Source organism: Lepisosteus oculatus, chromosome 26 (assembly GCF_040954835.1).
Source record: "Lepisosteus oculatus isolate fLepOcu1 chromosome 26, fLepOcu1.hap2, whole genome shotgun sequence".
Taxonomy (NCBI): domain Eukaryota; kingdom Metazoa; phylum Chordata; class Actinopteri; order Semionotiformes; family Lepisosteidae; genus Lepisosteus; species Lepisosteus oculatus.
In genome coordinates, this window is record NC_090721.1 from 6,149,783 (window position 1) to 6,169,142 (window position 19,360).

The 19,360-nt window shown below is 46.2% G+C and overlaps 2 protein-coding genes across 8 annotated transcripts in view; one reads left to right on the forward strand and one right to left on the reverse strand.

Annotated features, from left to right (window-relative positions):
* The window catches only part of LOC102697328 (septin-4-like), a 58,142-nt gene extending 49,949 nt beyond the window's left edge, over positions 1–8,193 (forward strand). For all 6 annotated transcript variants that reach the window (XM_069184526.1, XM_069184525.1, XM_069184521.1 and 3 more), the window contains 2 exons: positions 759–858; positions 4,872–8,193. In XM_069184526.1, the coding sequence (XP_069040627.1) occupies positions 759–858; positions 4,872–4,940 (169 nt within the window). In that variant the 3' untranslated portion in view covers positions 4,941–8,193. The remainder of the gene's footprint in view (positions 1–758; positions 859–4,871) is intronic.
* A 1,541-nt stretch (positions 8,194–9,734) lies between these two features.
* Positions 9,735–19,360, reverse strand: part of mnta (MAX network transcriptional repressor a) — a 28,573-nt gene continuing 18,947 nt past the window's right edge. For both annotated transcript variants that reach the window (XM_069184211.1, XM_069184210.1), the window contains 2 exons: positions 14,419–14,611; positions 9,735–14,024 (listed from right to left, as the gene is read on the reverse strand). In XM_069184211.1, the coding sequence (XP_069040312.1) occupies positions 13,318–14,024; positions 14,419–14,611 (900 nt within the window). In that variant the 3' untranslated portion in view covers positions 9,735–13,317. The remainder of the gene's footprint in view (positions 14,025–14,418; positions 14,612–19,360) is intronic.

Consider the following 19,360-nt stretch of genomic DNA (forward strand, 5'->3'; position numbering starts at 1 on the left):
CCCCGGCCTCCATCTGTTCTGTGCTTAGAGAATATCCTATTTAAATTCTAGCTATACATTTGCTGTCTGATGTCCCTCTCTTAAACTGTCTCGTTGCTTCAAAATCTGCTTTCTGGGAGTTTTAAACCCTTGACTCTGGAGAGTTTCAGATATGTACTTCAAACCACACTGTATTATGAGCAGAGTTCCCTTCTGTTGCCTCTCTTTTCATCAGTGTGTCTTTATTGATTGAAAAGACCAGATCTATAAAAGCATTTCCCCTTGTAGATGCTTTGATAAACTGGTAAGAAATCGATCGTTGACCTCGTACACCATGCCGTTTTCTTCTGCCGATATTTTATTAGGTCTTTACCAGTCCATTGTGAATGTTAAAGTCTGCCATAAAAACCACTTCTTTTGCATGGAAATTCTTAATTTTATTATACAGTGTTGAACTATAATCACTGTCTGTGTTTGGTGGCCTATAGCACATTTCTAACACTATACCTAGCTTCCTCTAGCTCAAGTTAAGTAAACCTGAATGCTCTTTTTTTTGTATATAGCAGGACACCTCCCCTTCTTCTTTTTTTCCTATCTCTCTGGTACGTGGTGAATAAACTAATATGCATTCCTCTCCATCCTTTTCGGTAGCCAGGTTCCTGTGATCAACTAGATGTTGAAGGGCCTTGCTGCCTGGTGCTCTGTAATGGGTCTTCGAGTAGCAAGACATTTTTTTCCCCTACAAATGTAACCCTGTTCTGTAATTTTCTCCTATTTAGCAAGCTGACAAGAGAGAGTGGCACCGACTTCCCAATCCCTGTGGTGCCTGGGGTGACAGACAGTGAGACGGAGAAGCTTATCCGGGAAAAAGATGAGGAGGTACGGGTCACAGAGGATTCCTGAGTCACTCTCTAACCCAGCAGCTGGCGATCGTGACAGGCACACAGCCTCAGTTCCCTGAGGGCTGCCCATCAGAGTAGCGCAAGAGCGACCCCACCTGGAGGGAGGGCGAATAGCAACATCAATCACCAAGCACATGGGAGTGATTTAAGAAAGGGTCTTTATGTACTGGGATCCGCGCTGCTTAGCTGTATATATAATTTCATTTTTCATTTTCCAGTTTTGTCGTTTCAGCTAAAAAATCTATCCTAGATCTAGCAAAAAATCTGCAGAGATTTGCATACCTGATGTCTTTTGTTTTTCCTTGCAACACTTTCCTGCAAAGGACTCGTTGAGCCTGACCACTTTGTTTTCCAAGGAAATGGTTCTGTTCGAGTTTGCGAGAAACCTGCACGCCTGCAGTTTTGCACTTTAAATGCATTGTCACAGGTGTCGAGGCAGCGCAGCCGAGACAGGGGCTGAAAACGGATGCTCGGTTTCTGAAATGCAGGTGGTGGTAATACGTTTATCGTGTGCAGTGCAAAGTGAGCTGGGCAAAACCGTGGAACTGTGCGCTTTCTTTATTTTTAAAGCGCTAGCAAAGAACAAATCAAATCTATCTTTTTTTTTATTATTGTTACTGTGGATTCAGCGCTTTTCATTAAAATTATTTGAACTGCAAATTGTCATCTGATGTCTGCAACACAGTCATCATTACCTTTGTTGGGGTGGACATGTTACTACACCAGCACTGGAATCTCACTTACCAGGGTTTACATAAGCACTCTTTTCAAAACATACCATCCACGTCTCCAAAATAATAATAATCCCTCCTGGATCGCCAAGTAGGTTTTGAATAGCTGTTTTTCACCCAGAAGTAACACCCAGAAGTAACCCTATTCATTCAATTTAAGATTTCCAACCATGAATGGCTGAAATTCAGATTTTGCCTGAAAGTCATTTTTATGCACACGTATGATGAATAAAGCACTGTTCTGAGAGCCTTCTTAAAATGTGGGATGGGTGGCCAGCCTTATGTTTCTTGAGAAAATGCTCCTAAAGGATTTCAGTACGACTCGTAGAAGATTATACACTGTGACTGAGGTCTGTTTCTATAGAAAACACTGTGACACAGGTAAGAGAAGTATACACATCTGTTCTTGTGAAGAACCTGCCATGTTATAGTTGAAATAGTCGCCACTGTGCTATAAATAGGTATAACCTAAATTAAGTAGTTCAAGTAAGGAAACACAACGTTTCAGCTGTGGAGCCTTCTTCAGGTGTTTACTTGTTCCTTTGTAACCTAAATTAATTCTACAGAGTCAACTTTCTGCATTGGGGTACCACTCGGATGTCAATACTCTGCTGATCAGATACAGTATTACGACACTCTGTATTGAATAAAAGCACTCTCGACCATTCCACTGTATTTTGATATTAGCAGTTAGACACATGAATATCTACATGCGCATTATATTCACATGGTGGAAATCAAATCAGTGTATCGTCAGACTAGTAAACAAGTTACATTCTAAGCATTCCAAGCAGGTTTTAAGAATATCAGAACATAGATGGAGGACATTTGGTCCATTTTTTTTTGTAATTGGACAACATTTTTGATTCATTTACCTACTAAACTGTTTCTTGATGGAGCAAAAGTTCTGGCCTCAAAGAGTCCTAAACAAAAACAGCTTGTGTGTTGATTCTTCTGTATTATAATTATAATAATAATTGCTTACACTTATATAGTGCTTTTCTAGACACTCCACTCAAAGCGCTTTACAGGTAATGGGGATCCCCTCCACCACCACCAGTGTGCAGCCCCCAACTGGGTGATGCGACGGCAGCCATAGTGCCCCAGAACGCACAGCACACACCCGATCTCAGTGGGGAGGAGAGCAGAGTAATGAAGCCAATTCATAGATGGGGATTATTAGGAGGCCATGACTGGTAAGGGCCAATGGGAAATTTGCCCAGGACGCTGGGGTTACACCCCTACTCTTTTCGAGACACGCCCTGGGATTTTTAATGACCACAGCTTTATGTATTCATCATTCTTTATACAAACACCCAGACCCCTTTCATGCAGCTAACTGCAGCTCAGAATCCCACATATGTTCTATCACACATGTGAAGACCCAGAGTCTTAGGAGCCAGCTTCCTGCGTAGATCACTTTGCACTTATCAGCATTACATTTCTGTTGCCAAGAGTCTGCCCAAACCATGATTTTTTTTTGCCACTTCCCCAAATTAAAAAAAAAAAATCAACGAATTTAGTTTAACTAGCTGCAGTTTTCCGAATCCCCTACTCTCACTCCCTTCTTGTTTCGGGGAGCAGTGTGCTCCTTGGGTGATTTGGAGGGCTCCCCAGTCCTCCTCTGTTTGTCCAGATGATCATAACCAGCTGTTTCCAGACCATCTCTAACTGCTGGCCCTTCCCTGTGGCTGTGGCCTGTTGTTGCCCAAATCGAGCTCCCTCTGACCTGAAGCCTCCAGCCCTCCTGGGCATGACTTGCACATAGCCTCCCTAGAGGGCTGTCTTAACTGCACCCTGCACTCTCTTAAACCAGTGTACAGTGTATCGTGTCCTACACTTCAATATTATCAGCTGTCCCTGTTGCTTGTTGCAAGAATAATTGTAAGTTACATGAGTGTAACATTATTAGAATTATTAATGGTAAATTCGGTGCAGCAGGCTAAGTATAATGATAGTTTTCGGTCATAAAAGACTGTGCCACAATGCAGGGATACCGTTTTTATCTACACTAGGATTTAGAGGCAGTATTAGCTGCCCTAAAGCAGGTATTTACTTTATTTGAAGTTCTAAAACGTCATCCCAGCCTTTAGGGTTATCCACAGTCTTCATCTTTCAAATGTAATGAAATGTTTGAATTGAGTTCCTCCTTGCGGTTATGCAGTGATGCCACTGCATGACAATGAATGGACTAAAATGACAGGCTTAGCGGGGCACTGTAAGGGGCTTTCCTAAGGGAGCACTCTGAAAGGAAGCTGTAAAAGTGAGTTCTCTCATTGGGTTTTGCTCAAAGCATCTCTGGGTTTTTTTTTGTTGATTTCCTTCCACATTGTGTTTTATTCGTTGTGGAGAACCTTATAATACATTCCTGATCTTGTTTTAAAACACATTCTGGAAAAAGGGGAGAGGTGTGACTTGAGAGCAGACTCAAGTTTAACCTGCCAAAAACCATATCACCCTGCAACTCACAGCTGGCAGCCCACTGAAACTCAACAGGTGTGAGCCTGGTCAGTACTTGAAGGAGAGACTCTTAGAAAACTAAGGGCTGCTGGAAGAGGTGTAAGTGGGGCATGTAGGGGGTGCTCGCCCTGTGGTCTGTGTGGGTTCTAATGCCCCAGTATAGTGACGGGGACACTATACTGGGAAAAAAAAGGTGCCGTCCTTTGGATGAGACATGAAACTGAGGTCCTGACTCTCTGAACATTACAAATCCCAGGGTGTGTCTTGGAAAGAGAAGTGGTGTTACCCCAGTGTCCTGGTGAAATTTCCCCCTGGCTTCAGCACTCTGCTCTCCTCCCCACTGATGGCTGTGTGTGGGGAGCAGACTGGTGCACTTTGACGGCCGTCTCACACATGTGGTGGAGGGGAGTCCCCATTACCTGCAAAGCTCTTTGAGTGGAGTGTCCTGTCCCTCCCAACATTTCCAAAACATACGTCTCCAGATAACACAGTGCCACTTGGTCGGGCTTTAGCCGACTGCTTTTTATAACTTTTAAAACCCAGTGAAAAGTTTAAGAATTTGAAGGTGTGGTTTACGTGCAGGCATGAGACGTTGTAGCAGTGAAAGGGTTTGGAGTTGATTGTTCCATTAAAACAACAGGAAGAATCTCCTACCCTTGTCGTTCACAGCAGGTGTGTGAACCTGCGGTCCTTGAAGCTAGCAGTGTCCTATGAGTTTATTACAGCTCTGGGCTCGATTTGCTTCATTAAGCTTGTTCTTGTTATGCTTTGTGCTGACTGGCCCCTTCTGTCTTTTTAGCTGCGACGGATGCAGGAGATGCTGCAGAAGATCCAGGAACAGATGCACGGACAGAAGGAGGGATCTTAACCCCCCAGTGCCTCCTGTGATCAGAAGACTCCCAAGATTATCCCTGTGTCCTGTCCTAAAACTCACCCACCTTGCCCATCTTTTCCCAAAACAAAAGAGCCAAATAATAACCGTTTCACTGCTGTACTTGTCTGCGTTGCCCGACCTGTGCTACACAGTAAAGTCCACTGGACTGCAGAGAGTCGATGACGATGGCGTCGGAGGTGGCTGAGAACTGGCATATCTGTTTCACCTAGTTCAAAAGACAGAAGAGCGTGCTAGCGTTGTCCCGGCTCTTGTAAAGATGCAGTGTTCCTTTTTTCCTGGTATTGTGGCATTGTCCCTCCCATCGGCTTTTCCTTCAGGTGGGAAAATTGTGATTTTCTTTACAGAGGTTTTCATCCTGTTTCAGAACATTTCCTCACTGGAAAGGGATTGGGCCAGTGACCTTGAATTTTGTTAATTGTAACTGGATGAGAGCAGAGAGCAAGGAAGGTGTAGACTTTCCAGGAAATGTATGATTTTTATTTGCCGTTATTTGCATTTCACAACCAATGCTGGATACTTCTACTGTACATGGAAGTTTGTATTAATTTTCCGTCAGGTTATGGAGCCAGAGGCCTTGTTACTTTAAAGAAAAAGGGTTCAGTCCCTCAGGTCACAGTTATATCAGCGCTCTTCCATCCTTTAGTTTATACATGGGAACAGAACTTTATTTACAATTTTTATATATATATACAGAGGAATAATTTGTTTTTGTTACTAAATTGTGAAGACCTTGTCTTTTTTTGTGAAAACTTGTTTTATTTACTCTTTTGCTTTGTATTATTTTATTTTTAAAACTGCTGGATATGGCTTCTCTCAGATGCCCAGATCCTTCACAAATGGAGCTTTTAATTTTGGGAACGGTGCATCTAAACGGTCTCAGGACCTGTGTCAATCCCCTTCAAATACGGTTGAGGATTGTGTTTTCCATAAACTGTACAGGGTGGCTCAAATCAGCAATGAAGAAGCATCCACGTGCTCTGATTCAGAGGGGTAGCTGGAAGAGGTGGGGTTATGGTGCATTCAGTTCAGTAACTCAGGAATGGGTTTCCTAAACTGTTGAAGATGACACTGCTTCCCTGAAGCTGATGAGGGAAATCAGAATCTGGAAATATTGTCAAAGTTTTTGTGGGGGGGAAGTCTGTTTTTTTATCTAAAAACCAAACCACTCAAAAAAAGCTACCATTTGCTATCTGAAATGTTAATGGTCAAGTTCCTTGGTGCAGTGTGAAGTACTGGTTAGGAATCTGGACTCAGAACTGGAAGTTTGGACTATTGGGCTTTTGACTAAGGTAGTATATTGAGATTAACTCTGTAAACACCAAGCTATACCACTGGGTACAAATGTACTGTATGTTGCTTTGGGTAATAGCAGTAGATTAATATAATACAGTAAACCTTTGGTTTAATGGGCTTGGCTTTAACGTACAGACAAAATCTGCCAAAGAGTAGTTTGAATCCTGATCTTTGCATCAAAAATAAAATAAAGTAAAAATAAATACTATATAGGTTTCAATTTCAGGAACATCAGTGGTGCCCTTTAGGGGTAGGTCGGTTTCTTACGATCGGTGTTTCGTATGCTTTAATGAATTTTATACAGTATATTCATGACATGAAATTCAGAGCTTGTGTATTTATGGTAAAAGGGCACATGAACAATTGAATCACTTTTTTGGTGTAATTGTTAAAAAAATGAAAAGATAGAAAGCATATATACAGTATATAGCTCTCCTATGATGGTGTGTTTTGGGGCTGAAAAAACCTCATCTGTGATTTAACAGACAATTGGCAGTAATGGACACCTCTTTCCCCATATACTATAAGTCCATTAAACTGAGGGTTTACTGTCATAAATTCTAAAGTTAGTGCTTTCACAACCAAAGAACTAAGAGGGGAAATGGACCAAGAAAATGTCTGTTTCTAGTTTTCTTTGAGTTCTACAGTCATGAGAAGGCACCACGGTAGCCGTTTCTGAGACACCCCCCCGATTGTACAAAATCCTACCTTTTAAATTCCATACAGAGAGAGACTGACATCTTTTTTGGAAGGGAAGGCTTCCACCTGTACATCAAAACTGTATAAGAAAAATGTGCATGGCTATTGAGGTTAGGTGATGTGCTGTATTGCTGGTCTTTATATGCTTTGGTAAATATCGAATTGGAATACACCACCTAAAAAAATGGACTGCCATTCTTGAGGTACAACATGAAAGCACAAAGCTTCATTGCTACATTTGTAAAACTAAAAATGAGGTTGATAAAGTAGCACTAATTTCTTAAGGGGAAACTCATACTGTATTATCATTAAAAATGACGTGGTGCTGCCGATACAAGCAATTCTGAGCTGTTGTTTATGTATCTTTTTTAAAGTAGCAGGTATTTTCTTAAAAGGCTGCATAAAGTGCCATGGTTTAAGAAAAGCCCTGTAGCAAAAGGAGAATTGAGAAAAATGCATTGCAATTCTGCAAGATTCCTTCAAAAAGAAGCAAAGGCCATTGAGTGAGAATGCACAACTGTGAGCAAGCAGGTATACAATAACTTTACTGCTGCTTCCTGCAGACTTACTAGGAGATCTGTCCCAGTGGAGAAGGAAAGAAGCAGATCTTTGAGCGCAGTTGTTTTATAGTTTTATTTAAGAGGGAGGACTTTAAAATGATTGTGCATCCTTTTTGGCTGTCGCTTGATAAATATCGAGACAAAGTAAGATGGATTCATGAAAGAAAGGTTGGATTTTAAATGGGTATGTGAGATGTACATTTTATTTTCAGGAAGGGTGACGATAAAGAGAAGGGAGGGTGGGGAAATAAATTGTAGACTTGGCTCGATGTGCTTGTGCTGTCACAAAGGAATTTCAAAAGTGACTCAGCAGTGCTGTTTGAGGATTTATTTTCAAGGACTTAGGTCCCTAAGTTTGGGAGGTCCTAGTAACATTTTCTTAAAGGCTTTTATTTAAATACTGTAGTTTAAAACTGTACTGTTAGTGTTACGACACTAGTCTGTCCAAAGGGAACGCTGCATCTTTTGTGCCAACGTTATAGTGCTGTAGGAGTGGGGATGGGGGGATTGTATCGCGTCTCATTCACATTTACATTTTTTTACAAGTAATTCCTTTTCCATGTCTTCATGAATGCATTAAACATGTTCATGTACTAATTCATACATTTAGAGAGCAAACGTTTCTACGTGACGGAATATTGTATACAATAATAAAAAAAGGAGAGTACGTCTAATTTTGAAATTTGTGAAAGCTATTTACTTTGAAATCTTGTCACTTGGGATAATGGATATAATATGTTCCGTATTCAAGGGGTACAGCTGAGCCAATATGATTTATTGTTGGGCTGTAATGTCTAGTAATTCCCAACAATGACCACAAGGCGGACACAATTGTATGCTTTTCAATTTTACCAACTAGTCAACCTGCAATTTCTAAAGCTATAATACAGATGGGCAAATATACTGAAGGGCATTAAAACTGCAACAAAGGCTATTGATTCCAATACCCATTTGTTTCTCATGCCTTTCTGTATAAAATGGTGTCTTGCCAGGAATTGTAAGAGATATTTAAATGTCACGGTTGTTTTGGTGGTGTTTGACGCAAGAAGAGTTTTGATACGAAAAAGAAAAGTATCTCAGTGTGTCATGTTTTTTTTTTCCAAGTCGTTCCACTCATTTTACCTTTAATGAGATTTGTTAAAATGCTCCCTGCCCTGAGACAATGACAGTGGTTTACATGTTGGACTTCTGTAAGTTGAGTAGCAGATAAAATTGACTTTGAGTAAGTGAAAACCCTGTAATTTTTAGATCAAACAAAACCCATTCCTATTAAGCCACTAGTGGTATTTGTACTGAGCTGGTTGAGGCCCCATGGACACTCAGGACCTGTAGCAAGGGTTGCAGAAGAAACAATTTTACAGGTGAGACCATTACCCAAGCAGTGTACTATTGTGTTATATATAAGTGCCTTATATGTAAGAATATAGCTTATCAATGCAATAAAACATCCATGGTTGTAAACAGGAGAAGTAAACTGGAAATTATTTGTAGTTCCCCACCGATAAAAGCAGCATCCTTTCCCTTAATTAAGCAAAGAACAGTTTTATAAAATACAAGCATATTTATATTACATTTCAGTAGTTTGGACTTTTTTTTTTCTTGAGATTTAACAGTGAAAAGCAAACCACGTCCTGTTCAGAAACTGGTTATTCACTTTAGTAAATAAACCTGCCAAAAGCCATATCACCCTGCAACTCGCAGCTGGCAGCCCAAGGAAGCTCAGCAGGTGGGAGCCTGGTCCGTGCCAGGATGGGAGACACCTGGGAAAAACTAAGGGGTGTTAGAGGAACAAGGGGGGAATGGTCATTAAAAATCCCAGGGTAGGGGTGATACCCCGACCTCCTGGCCAAATGTCCCATTTAACATCCATGACCTCCTAATAATACCCACGCCTGAACTGGCTTCATCACTTCCCAATGCGAGCTGGTGTGGGGTGAGCGTTCTGGTGCACTATGGCTGCTGTCGCATCATCCAGCTGGGGCTGCACACTGGTGGTGGTGGAGGGGATCCCCATTACCTGTAAAGTGTTTTGAGTGGAGTGTCCAGAAAGGCCCTATGTAAGTATAAGGAACAATCATTTTAAAATTCAGTAAAAAAAAAAAAAAAAAATCTTATTCTGCTGAACATTGAGTTCCTAGTTATGGTATGTAGTTAACAGCACTTTAAAATCCAAACACTCATTTCAGACTTTACAAGAAACAAAGAAACACCATCGTAAATGTAATAAGATTTATTAAGAATCTTCTGATCTTTTTTTAATTCTTTTTTTTTCTTTTAAACATAATGGACAATTAAATCTAAATGCAGCCCAAAATTTACAGGCGATATATAACTTAAACTTTCTCCATAGGGAAAACACACAATTTTATATATATAATATCAATGTGGAAAGAGAGGTCTGTAAAGTTGCCCCCATGGTCTTACAGTACTGTACATGGTCCCAGAAAACAAATGGAAAAAAAAAATCAACATTTAAACAGGAGAATCAGCAATCTACATGCAAAAACAGGCAACAGTAAAATCTTAAAATATATATAAAAAAGTTTCATCTGACAACTGAATTTCAGAATTTATGCCATAAAAAAAATACATAGCACATTAGAAAAAAAATATTTTCTCCCAGGTCTCTCTCTCTCTCTCAACCACTCACACACAAATGATACAAAGGAAAACAATTTCACATATTCTGCAATCAGCGCGCTACAGTTATTAAAACTGCTTAGAGTTTGTGGTGCTGAACAGCAGCAGTCACAGTGCTATTAAGTTGAAGCTGCGCCTCATATAAGATTCTTTTTTCTTTTTTTAAATCATCATTCTACAGCTAGTGGAATGCAAACATAGGCATTTGTAATTTCATTCATAGTTGTTTGCACAAAAGTCTCGGGAGCAGGGAAGGGACCAGACGAGGTTTCTCAAGTAAAAATACTGCAGCATTTCGTGGTGGAACATCACAGGACAAAGCTCAGAGATCACAAACCCTCCCATTCCCTCAGTGACCACCATCACCCCCCTCCCCCCCACCACTGATCATGATAGCATAAAGCCATATACACTTACAAACACGCACGGGCAGCAAGCAGCCTGAGTCTCTCCCCTACACACAAGGTAGAAGCCCAGAGCACTGAGAAAGACGCACACAACTGTAATTCAGCAACTGTTTCTGCGAGACTCCACGTGGGCCCCCTGCCCTGGAGGACAAAAACTAACACAACACACAAATGGAAAGACTAAGAGTGGGTTCTTCAGTTTTCTTACACTTACACGCCGTTCATAGAAACCAATGACTCGGTACTGTTACCCCCTTTCCGCCTGCTCTCAGTGCAGAGGGCGATTGTTCGCCTGCGTGCTGGGATTTCTGACTCGCAGTCAGTGCTCAAGAGACAGGAACAGAAGCGTTGCTTATAAGCTGGCTATTTTATCCTGGTACCGAATCTCTGAATCTCATGCATCTCTGCCAAGACACGATGGCCCACACTGGCACTACACTTCCTACATGGTGACCCTTCGTCTACCTCCTGCACTGTAAACTGACCACAGCAACCCCTCCCGCAAATTTTACACATACATGTGTCTCCTGCCCACCCTCCCCCGACACACACACACACACCCACCTCCAGCACGTTCCCTTACCATCACACCCCTACCTGAACACGAGAACCCCTGTCTGGCTCACGTGCGTGGCTCAGCAGGGGGACTCTGCCCGCCTGCTCGTCAGTACAGCTGACAGCAGGCCTCCACTCCCGCCGAGAGAGTGGGGCACACCGGCGCCCCCATGTGGCCGGGCTCACCCTGCTCTTCACCTCCGGCTCCAGCAACCCCCTCTCTGTCATCCCTGTGGGTTCCGAGGGTGTCTCAGGCAAACGCCCTTCATTCAGACGCTCTGCACAAAGCAGCAAGTGCAGACACCAGTCACGGACAGCGCGAGGAGGGGGCGACTGAGGTACCAGCACAGGTCTCACACATCCCAGCCTCCCCTCGCCCTGCACGCTGGAGAAACACCCCCGAGGTGCCACACACCCTCACTGCACAACTCGCATTGTATTACTGTCTGGGGAGTCTGCCAGGCAGGCATTTCGTTTTCCTTGTGTTTCAGCTGCAGCTCTTGAAACCTTGCTTTTCCTAACACTAGCTCCTCTGTTTCTCCTGTTGCGCGGTGGCTTAAAATATTCCCATCAGCGGAAACGGTCTTCTCCACTGTGACATGGACATCTTCGCCAGCTCGACATGATGGTTCTGTCTTAAGTTCGAAACAAAAGCCGAGATGGACCAGGGCCCCACATCTTCTCTGATCTTTGCCTTTGTCAGCTTGGCAGGAAAATGATCCTGCTGGATGCCGGGGTGGAATGTTAACTACAAACTGGATATACGAGTTACACTTTCCAGAGTTTCCTTCTACCATAACAACACGTTTAAAAGGCTCTGACAACAATGGCAGCCATAACTTTCCTTCCATGTTCTACTATACGATTACTGTAAACCACTCCTTGATTTAATGCTTTATTAACACTTCACAGTGTACTATACCGTCCATCTAGCACTTCAGAGCAAAGCCGAACTGGCCGCCCTACTACCGTCTTCACAGCAGAGGGCAGCACTGGGCTGTCCACAGTGATCATGCAGGGACATGAAAGCACCGCAGACAACTGCTCATCTCTGACCTCAAGGGATCCTGTTCCAAGCCGTGTCTTATAGGGCACACTACTCGCCAAGACTCAAAAAGCAGTAACAGCAGCTACATCTACAGGAAAATAAGGTTCCCATTCAAAACAGAGCATAAAGGAATGGGACTATAAACAACAGCACATATATACTCGTTTTTAAACTCTTGCCACTCATAGTTTCACTGCTAGTAACATCTTTTACCATCCCTCATGCCCAGGAAGTACAGATGCCCGGTTTGAAACGTTCTGCAAAAACGCATCGGGCTGCTTGGCTCCATAGGCTCGAGCCCGCTGTTCTTCCTTTTCTGCACCTACTGAGAGTCGCATGAGCTGATCACAGGCCCGGGGAGAGCTGGATCCGTCCGATCCGGACCGGCCCAAACCGTGCCGACACCATCGCAGTCTGCTTAGCTCCAGTCGAGGTGGGGGGGGAGGGCTGGGGTGGTCGTGACAGATTCCCAAATTCAACAACAGCCATCACACATGGCAGGGTGACTGCAGAAAGGCCTAATCAATAGTTCTGCTACAATTACACTTCCCGTAACGAGATTACAGGTGCACGTTAGTACATTTACAGACATCTGACCGGCTGTTAGTAAGCTCTTCTGTGCAGAAACCCTGCTGTTGAGAACATTTCACAAAACAACTATATATATTTAAAAAAAATAGATACATTTTTTTTTCCTTTTTTCCATTATTATGTCTAGAGCAGAACAGTGCATCACATCAAGAAAGACCCCCCCCCCCTCCCCCCAACTCTCTCTGCTGTGTGGACACCCCACAAACGAGACCCCACACCCCTCCTGGCAGGACAGCTAGCCGGGACGCCCAGGCGCAGTTCTGCCAGCACGCGAACCCCAAATATCCGCCTGCTCGCCTCCCCCCACCCCACACACACTTTTTTCATTATAGATTTCTACTAAAAAAAATAAAATTGCGTCTTTTGGAATGTATGGAGTTGCTGCTTACAGTCCTGTTGCTTTTTTTCCCCCCCTCTCACACAGTTTGTGGTTTCATTCCAGATTTCTAAGCATTTTGTTGTTGTTTTAAAGAGGAGCCCCCAATACCTCTTGCTCAGGCCTGGTCGCTCAAGCGCTCTCTCTCTCTCTCTCTCTCCCTCTGCGCCGCCCCATGCGCTCAGGCCAGCTTGAGAGTGCTCACCGGAAAAGAGGGCATGGTCACCATAGTTACTGGGTTCAGCACTGTCTGGCTCATCAGCTGGGGGTGGTGAGTGACGACCTGGGCGGTCTGCTTCCCCACCATGGCCGCCGTAGGCTGGCTGGAGGCCGTGCCGTTGACCTGGGCGTGGGAGAGCGTGTGGGCGATGTGGCTCATGACGGCGGGCTGGCTGACGGCCACGGGCTGGGGGTAGATGGTGGGCAGGTGCTGGCTGAGGTGGGCGACGGGGTGCACGGTGATGTGGCCGATGGGCTGGCCGGCCGGGGCGAGCTGCACCGAGTTCGAGGAGGAAGGGGCGATGTGGGCGATGTGCTTGGCGCCCGCCTGGATGACGTGGTTGACCGCCTGGATGACCGAGGCGTGGGAGGCGGTGGCGGCGTGGGCGATGACGGTGGGCTGCATGCTGGGAGCCGTCACGATGTGCGCGTGGGTGGTGGCCACGCCCTGGGGCGGGGCGGTCGCGATGGGGGGCGGGGCCTGAGTCGAGAGGGGCGGGCCGGAAGACGGCAGCGCCGGCAGCTGGGGGGCTTTCTGCACGGAGAGGTGCTGGGGCAGGATGGCCTTCAGGATCTCAGGCTGCCGGAGAGGAGGCACTTTGGGCAGGGAGCCGGGCATCACGGGCAGCCTCTCGTCCTCGATGTCCTGATCGATGTTGTCTTCGCCCTCTGGAGGAACGACATGAATTCAAAAAGAACATGAACAACAGGCCGTGGACAGCTGAACATCGGCCATGCAGCCACTTTGACTGGGCACTGAACACATGGGCAGACGGAGCAAAACCCCTGCATTTTCTCCACACATTTTAATTACTGCATCAAATAAATAGCAGATAAAATTTTACAGCATTAACAAGGAATCCAGCCGTTGTAGACTGCTACTGCTCTCATCTGGGTTATAGCCTCCTGCTTCTAACACCCAGTATAATCAACTCCTGCAAAGCCACACTGGTACCAGTGGCCCTATGTGTTCAGACGAACCATCCAGCAGAGCCTACACTCGGACCCAGCTGCATGGTGACCCCTGATCTAGGATTCTAAGCCCCTGCCCCACCCCTGGTACCCGAGGCTGTGGAGGTGGAGGCCTGGTCGTCTTCGGGCTGGACAGTCTGGCGCAGCACGCGGTCAATCTCCATCACGTCCATCCACTGGCTCAGCTCGTTCTTCAGCTCCGCCAGCCGCTGCTGCGTGGCGATCTTCTCCCGCGCCAGGCGCTCCATCTCGTGCTCGTACTCCTTCTCCTTCCTCTTCAGGGTCTGGAGGGAGAGGGAGAGGGAGACCGGGCGCGTCAGAGCTCGCCAGCTCCCGGCTGCTTGCGTCCCCAAATCTCCGTGGGCGAGAAAAAGCCGGAGGTAACGGAGCAAGGCTTCAAAACGCGCCAACGGCCCAGTGCCAGGAGGGCACCACTTGCCGGAACTTCCTGTCAGGGATTGTTCCTCTGAATTGCCGGCGGTGAGCTAGCTTTATAGCATTTAGGTTTCCAAAAACAGATTCCCAAACAGTGCAGTCCAACATCAGTGCCTGCACATCCAACAGGTCCAAAAATAAGGAATATGAAATGCTTTAGCCTTGTACTCCACAACATCTCACTTAGTGCCACACCAGGGCTGGGGAATAGGGGTACTGTGCATGGAAGTCACTGTATTTGCACCTTGTTCCAGGCTTGTCTAGAGAGGCTAACCAACAATGAAAGCTGACAGTTTTTAATAACCTACGACTGATGGCTTAAGTATGCTTCGAGAACCCAGAACTGTGAGGTGCAAAGCACTTAAATACAACTGCGAGACTGGCACTTGGAGGAATGGCCTCAATTGTAAGTGTTGCAGTGAAAGGAAAGGTCCCTGCGAGACCAGCGGTTCAGCCTGGCGATGTGAGCGAGTCGGTGTCTGCGAGTGGCGCGCCTCTCCTGCCTCTGTTCGCAGCGAGGATACAGCTTCTGCCTCCCTCACGTGGGCCCCTGCTAAGCTCTGCCCCGCCGGCGTGCGCTGGCTCTCTTTCGTGATCCTGCCCCCACACCCCCCTCCCCGCCGCCTCGCTCCGCGCACAAGCACACCTCTGCACGCCCCGCGGAGGCAGGCCCCTCCCCTTTCTGGGAAGTCGCTCTCCGAGGCGCCAGGCGGAACTCGGAGAGACAGGCGGGGGGGGGGGGAGGGGGAACCTCCAAGGACATAAACATGTCACGGCTGCTCCACCGCGCCTGGATCTCGTGTATCGGGACCTGTTCCGCCACTTCTGTGCGTGTGAACGTCGGCGCACAAGGCACGAGGCCTCTGCGAATAAATCTGCCCGCCTGCGGGCGTGCCCTGGACGTGTCAAGAGCTCGCAGTAGGAAAGGAATTCAGTCTGGTGTGTTTGGCAGGGCTGGGCTGAAAAGTGTGTTTTATCTGTGAGAGTATAGCACGTGGGAGGCTATCGGAATTGCTTTAAGTGAGAGAAGCTACAGCTTTTCAAACTGAAACTGCTGCACGAGATGAGATGGGCCTCCTCTCATTCGGTGCGATTCTGGTGTTCTGTAATTTCAGCCTGCCAGACGTGCTGCAATGGGAACAACGGAAGATCGCTTACAGAACATCAAACGTAGAGCTTTTTAACCAGAAACCAAGCCAACACAAGGCTGGGAACAGATGTGCATGAGAGGGGTATTGAGTCCAGAAAGCAACCACAGCTTTGTGCACACGAACACCCCATTACAGCTCAGTCCACCACCTCTGCTTCCCTGCATGGATTACAGCAACACTACTCACTGAGGTCAAGAACAGCCTAATTGAGAAGAGCAAGTGCTCGGGCACACTGGACGTGACCCACCGACAGGAGCAGCAGACAGGCAAAGAAGACAGAAGGGATAAGGTGTGTAGAGGGTATTAGCTAGGACAGAGCTGATGCTGTCTGTTCAGAGATGGGGGAGAAAGGAAAAGCCAGCACAATGAGAGAAGGAGGTATATGCCTACTGAGGAATTATGCAAAAACCAAGATCAGAGAAAGTACCCACACACAGACTTGTGAAAAATAAGCTATTGAGCCAAGGTCTGTATGTGTAATATGAATTCTCTGGCAGTTCTGCACCCTGTGCCAGAGGTCCTAAAGGGGCCTGTTTAGTCTAGCAGCCCACCACTTACATTGCAGTACTGCTTCTCATGCTGCTCTCAACTCTAGCGCTCTGGTCCCAGGTCTGCTGGGTTGACTCATCTTCACAGGGTGTGTTCCGTTTTTGTTTTCGTACAATGCGGAAAGAGGACGTAGCAAGCGTGCAAGGCGAGAGCAGTCCTGACTCTGAGTCAGACCGCACAGGGGCTCCTCGTTCACGGCCCTAGGACATAACCTCAATCAATGCCACTCTGCACTAGAGCGCGTCAGTCCTCAGCGGATCTTGCTGTAACACAGACGTCCTCACAATGAAAAGACTAGCTAAAGAGCACAGCACAATTGCTCTCAAAGTGCAGTTAAATAGCCACAGTTCTCCGCCTCCAAAAAAAACAACAGCTATGCACTTCACAGAGCTCTGCATGTATTCCAATGAGACTGCCCACCGTTGTATCAACTCTCACTGTGCTGAAGACAGGGTGAGGGAAGGAAAACTCCCACAATGCAGCAAAGCCTGCCGCAGACAGGTTCTGTCGTGAACCGTCATTCTTTATCTCAGATCAGACAGCCCCCACAGCATATACTGGCTTGTGCATAGGTCAACACGCAGACCAGGGATCAATAAGTCCCGAACGGCGAACGGGGCTTTCTGAGAAAACAGCTGCATGCTAAGGTCACTGGTACTGCCAAGGTACTTGTGGAGAAATACAGGATGATGCCACTGTTTCAAATATTTGTGAAATATCTGGTCTCCTAGTAATTCCCATTTCTGAATTCTGTTCTCCTCCCCACTGATAGCTGGTGTGTTGTGACAATACTGGCACACCATCACATCACCCAGGTGGGGGCTGCACACTGGTGGTGGAGGGGATCCCCATTACCTATAAAGCGTTTTGAGTGGAGTGTCCAGAAGAGCACTATGTAAATGTAAGAAATTATTATTGTTGTGGATGTGAAGTCCAGTCTGGCCTGTGGATGAAACACCTGACACTGTAGGTAAACACAGCACTGGCACCTAGGCCTGACACCCCTAATTAATCAATACCATGCACACCCTGCAGAAACCATCCCTCAGCTCCTCCCCTCAGAGACGCACTGGGCTGGCAACCGTAGTAAAACGATGACGGGTTTTGTTTCGGCAAATAAGACACTGGAGTCCCTGGCTGTTGTCAAGGCAACAGCTGAAAACCTACACGGTTTCCCTAGCAACTGAATTTATTAGAAAGGGTTGCACTGGCGCAATAGGGTGGAGAAAATAGATTTTATTTCACTTTATTTTTTTTTCATTATGGGCTGCTATGTCTTTTTCTTGGAGAGGGGAGGGTTCACCTCTATCAAACGCTAGAACTTGACATCTTTTCCTTTGATCCAAGCACGAGGTGACTGGATTTCATTTTACATAAAAAGGGCTATTTCCTTGAGATCTGGCCACCAACAAACATGAATGGAACCACCTCTCTGTTTTTCTGTGCAACGTGATCTACACGGGTAGGAGAACATACATGACACATATCACAGGGGTGCTTCTGAGTGCCTGGAGGTTAAACGCAAAAGGCATCGAGGGGTTTACACAGATTTACACAGGTCATGAAAAAGCAGGGAAGCAATAAAGTGTGGTATGGCGAGTTCTGGTCATTATACCACAGAAACATTACAGCCTTAGAAAGAGTTCAAAGAAGAGCAACAAAAAATGATTCCTGCTCTCAGAGGACTGTTGTACATGGAAAGTTTGAGAGAACTGGAATGGAATATATTCTAACTGTGCTGTACTATAATGGCGTCATATTACATTGTACTGTACCACAATAGATAATCCTTACACTTATACAGAGCTTCCCTGTAGCACCCGCCTGGATAATGTAACGGCAGCCACAGAGCACCAGTGGACTCACCACACATCAGCTGTCAGTGGGGAGGAGAAGAGAGGAGGCCGTGACTGGTAAAGGCCAGGGGAAATCTGGCCAGGACACGGCAGGTTAACAGACCTACTATTTTAGAAATGTTCTATTATTACTATTTCCCGGGAGGTCTCCCATCCAGATAGCGGTCAGGCTCACACCTGCTGTTTCAGTGGGCTGACAGTTGTGAGCTGTGGGGTAATGTAGCTTCTAACTGCATAACTCTGTATCGTACTACAACATATCATGCAAACTGCTAACAGTCTGAAGCTGTGTTCCATTCTGTGAACATGTGTAAAGGGTTGAGGGAGTATGGAAGAAGATTCCTAGTAAAAGACTTACCAACAAAGCTCATTCTGAGAGCGAGTGCGATCGATTAAATTTATTCCCTCCCTTGCTGTTTTTTCCTCCCCCACATTATACTCTAATACGGCAGGGAAGCTCCACACAGGAAGTGGAATCATGGGCCCCAGCCAACAGGGAAAACGGCACTCTTACAGGAAGTGCCCACCATCACCTTTTACTCTCCTGCACACGCGACCTTTCACCCGGGAAGTCCGACAGCACGGTTGTGCCCACAGTGGTGTTTACAAACCACCACACAGGCACACAGCCCTGAGCAGTGGGTGCTGCCAGCCCAGGACTCGCGCTCGATGCCAAAGCAGTCCTAAAAATACCCACTCCACTCTCCCTCCAGTTACAGGATGCACAGGGCGCTAAAACGATGACTCAACACACCCAGGAAGTTTCCAGTGCCCCCTGGGTACTTCCACAAACTCTGCATTGGCACCGGTTTTCTATCAGCGTCTGCGTGCGGCCCTGCGCGAAGCCTAAGCTCCCACACGCTGCTGCATGTGCTCGGCGTGTGTTTGTGACCCAGGCACACTTTCTCATTGTCGGCTCGTTCCGCGCTTCTGCGACTGCGCAGTGGCGGGTAGACGGCTCTCCCCTCTCTCGCTGCGCCAATATTAATGACGAGACTCGCAGCCCCATTTAGAGCTCGCCTGCACTCCCCGACACGAATGA